We start from the raw sequence: 6,006 nt of genomic DNA, 5'->3' as shown, positions 1-6,006 counted from the left end.
ATCACGCCTCCTCCAGCAATAGCCAACCCCTGATTCTTAAGAAGTAGGTGCAAAAACCCATACTGTACATGGTTAATTTTATAATGCTCTGTGTGTGTGACAGAGACTCCTTTCTTACCTCTTCAGGCAACCTGTTTATGCCCTGAAGCATGAAGTTCACTTGCTCATGTGCAGTTTACATAACTATAAGTGTTCTCAACGGTCTGAAAACGAAAGCTGCACGGATTTGGGGTGTTACGTTTTGTGCCTCACAGAAGCCGGGGCGGTAAGAGAAGGGTGTGGGCGGACATGGACTCACAGAGGCAGGCACAGTGGCTGGGAAACGACTAGAGCAGCCAAGATGAGCAACCTGCACGGGGCAGTGGTGTGCCGAGTTGCGGCAGGGGCAGGGTATTAGACGATGCTCAAGAAGGCAGCCGCCTGAAAGTGCATCTGATGGAGGGCATCGCAGGTGGAACAAACGGGGAGGCAGGGACCTCCCTTCTCCCAACCACCCCAGCCCCTTTTTCTCTTCCTTTCTCCTCCCCAGGGCTAACAGAGGGGGGGAAGAGAGACCGAGCCTAGGGCCCGGGGAACGCCTGTCAAGTCTGAGTCACTAAAGTGAAGTGGGAGTGATCAGGAGGTACCAGGCCCCATCTTTCTTTTCATGGGCGTGGCCCTCCCTCACAAATGCCTGGCTGCTTCCACTGCCCCTCCCCCTTCCCCTCCCCTTCCAGCCCCCACTCAGCTCCCTGCTCCCCTCCCCCTCCTTTCTAATATCCTCCTCCTCCCCCTCCTGGCCAGGCCTCACCCAGCCTGAACTACATTCCCCACAATGCTCTCTCGATCTCGGGAAGGGGGGGGACGCTCTTTCTCTCTTCTCGCGAGATCTGGCGGCGGGCGGAACTCCCCGGGCGCGGCGGCGGAAGTCCCTGTAACTTGGAGACGGTGCCGGGCCGGGCCTACCTGACACCCCGCTACTCCCGGTGACTGCCCCGAGGCGCTGCCCGCCGTCATGGCCGAGACCGACCCCAAGACCGTGCAGGATCTCACTACCGTGGTGAGGGGCCCCGGGCGGGGGGCAGGCCTGAGGCGGCGCAGCGGGCCGGCTCCGGGGTCAGCCTTCACCCGGGGCCGGCCTCTGGGGGCCGGGGTGGCGGGCAGCAGCAATGAGGGAGAGAGGGGAGGCAGCAGGGAGCGGGGGGCAGCAGCAGCAATGAGGGGGAGAGAGGAGGCGGCAGCAGGGAGCTGGGGGGGGGGGGGCAGGAGAAGCGTGGTGGGGGGAGGGGGAGATCAGGGGAGGGATGACTGAGACAAGGGGGCCAGGGAATCCCTGGTGGGGGAACCCCATTAAATAAGGAATGAAAGACACTCAGGAGCGACTATGTCGCTTGAAGCTCTCCCCTCCCCCCAATTATACCCTGTGTGGTTACCCAGCTGGGCTTGAAATCGCAGGGGCATTCAGTGCAGACCCATTTCTAAGGCCCCTGTCGTCCCCAGCCTACAGGAAAGCCCGTTACAAAAGGCATCATCTTGAGAGGGAAGCTACTGTGGTAGCTTTCATCTGCATCACCCATTAGCAGCTACTCCTCAGGCCAGCCCAGGAGAGGGAGCCATGGTAAAGAGGTCACCTTACCCAAAAGGGCAAGGGCTCAGTCAGTGTCAAATTCACGGTTACTTTGAAATTCTGTAAAGGAAGGTGCTGCATAAATGCTTGGCATGGAGTTCCCGGAGTAGTTTGTGTTACTGTGAACATTTGATCCATGTTGTCCAAATGTATGATTTTGTGTGAAACAAGCTGAGCTAAACACTGACTGCATTATGCTCAAGTATTGTAAAAAGAGAGATTTTGATTAAGTACTTAATTCCCTTCCTCCCCTCCCCCCCCATTAGGTGCAGACACTGCTTCAACAGATGCAAGACAAATTTCAGACAATGTCTGACCAGATCATTGGAAGAAATATCCTTTTTCTTATAAAACGCCTCTGTGATGGAGAAAAGCATACAAATATTTATGCATGCTAAATTCTAAACTTGCCAGTCATTTCTAAAGCCATTGTAACGTGTGAAGCTGTAGTCAGATGATGATGAACTGCTACTAAAACATAAACATTACAGTTCATTTTCTTTAACTCAAGCTCACTTGATGATATGAGCTGTCGCATTGATGACCTGGAGAAAAACATTGCAGACCTTATGACACAGGCAGGAGTGGAAGAATTGGAAGGAGAGAACAAGATGCCTGCAGCTCAGAAGAGTTAAAGTGAGGGAATTGCTTATTAGCTTTCTGTGTGAAATCCTGGCCTGAAATGGCAAAAATCCCATTGACATTAAAGGGGCCAGGATTTCACTCTCTGATTTTTGAGGCAGAGTCTGAAATCACCATAGAATAATTCTGAAACTGCTGTAATGAAAAATTTTATTTTGTCATGCAATGATCTCGAGGACATTGGTTTGCTCTCTTTAGCAAAATGCTCTGGATGCAAAAGAAACCAAAACTCCCACCAACCTCTTCAGATAGGTTGTTTTCTTCAGTGAAAAGGGATATAGAATATTAGAAAGCAAGAAAATGCAGTGTATTAAGGGAGCAAAGTGGAGAAACAGCTACACGTGGCCTCTGCTGTTCATTCAGCCTGACATCATACAACTAATGTTTGAACAAACTATACATAGTCTTAGATGCTTTCCTCACCAGCTATTTTCATTGCCTGAAACCTGTCTGCCTCCTTGTCAATACTAACAGTATGGGTTACACAAAAACTATAATTGGAACAGAGGATACTACATCTGCTTTTCAAACAACAGCTAAGTAAGGAATGCCTTCTGGCACATCAGCAGATAAATACATTTAAAGGATTAAAAAGCCCCCACTAAGAAAATCTCATGACTAATTAAGAGTGTTACAGATCATGATGGAAGTGCTGGATTGTGTATTGAAGCTATAACATATGCCCACCGTGTGCATTGGCTTTAATAAGCAGAATCAGTTTCATGGGCACTGAGATTTCACTGAATTCAGCCCAGAAGTCCGTTTTTGTCATTATAGGAGAGCAGTTGATTGAATATAGTAAAGCACTAATCATACCAATGCAAGATAGTAAATTAGCAGTGGTTTTAAGGTGACTAATAAAAAGCTTTTGTAATAGTTTCACAACTTCAGGTATAAAACAAGATAACTTCTCTCTAATGCTATTATGGACACTACCTGATCTAAGTGGTTGTCAGTCTCTGCAGAGACCTAGTTTAGGCTATGCTTTCATCTTGAATACTGAAGAATTTATTTTCTCAAGATGTTAAAATGGGAAAGTGAAGCGAACATAAGTCTTGACCGGCAAACTCTTACCCCTGACTGTAGCTTTGCTCATGAGTATTTCTTTTGAATTATATTGGATTATTCATGTGAGTAAAGTTAAACATTTAAGTAAATCGTTACATGATTTATACTTTAGTTGTACCAGAGTTTAGCTTTACTCTTAAATTTGATAATGGTGGAATTTTACACTACCACTAGTTCCTACAAATAGGATATGGAATTTCATAAATGGAGAAGTCTCAAACTTTTGCCAGTCTATTTAAAAGAAAAGAAAAAAAAAAGTTTTAGAAAGCTTGAATGGAGGTTGACTTTTTTGAATTCCACGATTATTGTATTGTATAGCTGCTGACATATTTCTCTAGTGAAATTCCTATTAATAATAATATTTTGTCTTCTCCAACAGGTTGCCAATAATTTAAGATGAATGCTGGAATACATTTTTTATAAATCCACAGGATTACAAAAGTTTTTTGCAACTGGTGTGTGTAATAGCATTTTATATGGTTAAAGCTTGCCTTCCTAATGTATATTGTATATCTAGATTTAGGTTAGTATATTTTGATTTGTGTATTGTATTCACAATTTTTGAATTCTCCTTATAAGGATCAATTATATTAAAAACAAATTTGATGGATCTTAAGTAAAACTACTGAATTTGAGTTGAATTTTTTTGGAGACATTTTTGTTTACTACACTTTTCTAATTTCATTTTGATGGCTACAAAAAAAATCTAGTGATTCCTGTCAAATTGAAAAACTATTTGTCATATAGTAACAACACTTTTGTGGAGTGAAGCACAAGATTGAAATTTAGAGTTAGTTGTAGTGCTACTTAGATAGCATTGTACCTGTACAAGATTGTATATTACTAATCTTTTTAATACACATAGTAAGATGCTCTTGGATACTTAAGATGTCATGCATAATTAATCAATTTTTACTTGTAAATCCTATTATTACTTTACCTACTCTATGCTGCCATGACTAAGAATTGAAATATGATGTAATAGAAACATCCCTCCAAAAGTAAGCAACTACTGTTGCTCAAATAGGGTATTCATTTAGAAAGCTGAGGTGCTATTAATATATCCCATGATGAGACTTTTCTTAGCTAACAGTTTGTAATAGTATTGCAAGACACTACAATGAAACCCTGCCAGTGTATTTTCATCAGCTGTGTCATGGTTGAAAAATATGCATTGAAGTAATGGTCTATTACAATAAGGTACTGTCTAGGAAATGCTAGGTGCTTGGTCTTTGAGATTAAATCTTTGGCTCTCTTTTTGAAATGAAGTTGCTTAGCTGAAAAGTGGAGTATTTAATAATCCAGGGGAAGAAGGGAATCCAGTTATAAGGGTTATAAAATCCTACTACAGTGTGAGCAGCAAATAGCTGGAAGTCTTCATAATACTCTGGTTTAGATACTGTGTGTTTATTTACCTCTCTCTTAATCATATCCAGTTTTTATCTTGTCCTTAAATTCCACAGGCTGAGTTAGAGCATGTGGAAATCACAGATGTTTTATATGAAGAATCTTTCTATACCATTTCACTGTTTGTGAAGAAAAATGACTCTGATCAGTGCTAGGATGATACTGTCTGACTTAAAATACCACAACAACTTGTTTGAGAAATGAATCTGAGCAGTGACTAATAGCATAAAGCAGATATTATTCTAGCTGTTTTTACCACATAATGCTGGTATCTGAGTGCCTCTAAATTAACTTTACTGGAGTTTTGAAGGCAATATGTAGGTGTATATCATTTCTCAAACCAGATGGAAAATTGTTCTGAGTTCATAGTAATTTTAGGAGAAATTTTGTGATTGTAGGAAATTTATACTGTATCACCAGCTTTAGATTTGTTGTACTGTCATTAAAAAAAACTAATAAAAGTATTACATGGTAACTTATAATAGTCAGATCATACATAACGTGAAATACTGTATGTGTGTGCACTAATGTGCACAAGAGCTTTAACTTGGACAATTGTACAAATCACTAAAAGACCCTGGCCTGGATATTTCACTTACATTGAGTGTTATGAACAAGTTATCTTTGATGCACACTTCCTGTTAATCTAGATTTAAGCACATAATATTGATTTTTCTGATAAGGAAACTATGTACCTGTGTCAAGCAATACTATGGTAAAAGGACAAGTTAAAATTGAGTGTCATTTTAATTTTTGGCTGCTGGTAGTTTTGTATGAAGACATTAGCAATAAGCTTGTATAGGGAAAAAGAACGAGCTTTGAATTTCCTTGCATAAATTTGTCAGGGCAATAGTATTAATTGTTCCATGAAATGTAAGTAAATTCCCTCATCAAAATGTATTTTAGTGGGAAATTATTTCAGCTTTATGGAAAAGTTACTATGTACTTAAATTGGTCAGGTAGTATTTCTCTGTAGGGTTAATCTGTTTATCAGTGTTAATAGATTAACACCTCTTAATTTTATGCAAAAGAATAGCTTTCACTCAGTTACATATCATTTTAAGATCTGCAATTGACTGTTACAATACAGTTGTTCAAGCTATAAATCTAAACAGTGAATTTAACCACAAGATTTCTTTTGTCAAGTATTGATAAATATATGAGTATATTAGTAAAGGTAAAATAGAACATTGATATGCAGCCTTCTTCTCAATTAAAAGTTGCACTTTCTCACTTCTAACCAAAGAATTAGAATGCTGTAGTCAGGTTTTAATTTATATGGA

General features: G+C 40.9%; 1 protein-coding gene across 1 annotated transcript; it reads left to right on the top strand.

Moving 5' to 3' along the window:
* The first annotated feature begins 860 nt into the window (after positions 1-860).
* On the top strand, positions 861-5,198 carry HSBP1 (heat shock factor binding protein 1). The gene is made up of 4 exons (XM_067540179.1): positions 861-1,039; positions 1,873-1,939; positions 2,123-2,242; positions 3,696-5,198. The coding sequence occupies exons 1-3, from the start codon at positions 995-997 to the stop codon at positions 2,239-2,241; spliced, it is 231 nt and encodes a 76-aa protein (XP_067396280.1). The 5' UTR covers positions 861-994; the 3' UTR covers position 2,242; positions 3,696-5,198.
* The last annotated feature ends 808 nt before the right edge of the window (positions 5,199-6,006 follow it).

The sequence above is a fragment of the Emydura macquarii genome, unplaced genomic scaffold, assembly GCF_026122565.2.
Source record: "Emydura macquarii macquarii isolate MOO-44397 ecotype Brisbane River unplaced genomic scaffold, CSIRO-AGI_Emac_v2 contig_561, whole genome shotgun sequence".
NCBI classification, from domain to species: domain Eukaryota; kingdom Metazoa; phylum Chordata; order Testudines; family Chelidae; genus Emydura; species Emydura macquarii.
Note: the sequence above shows the minus strand (reverse complement) of the source record. Positions and strands in the feature narration are given on the sequence as shown.

Coding starts and splice junctions, on each gene's coding strand:
- HSBP1 (XM_067540179.1), top strand. CDS start 995: ATGGCCGAGACCGACCCCAAGACCGTGCAGGATCTCACTACCGTG. Junction 1,040..1,872: donor TGCAGGATCTCACTACCGTG/GTGAGGGGCCCC, acceptor CCCCCCCATTAG/GTGCAGACACTGCTTCAACA. Junction 1,940..2,122: donor TGACCAGATCATTGGAAGAA/ATATCCTTTTTC, acceptor ACTCAAGCTCAC/TTGATGATATGAGCTGTCGC.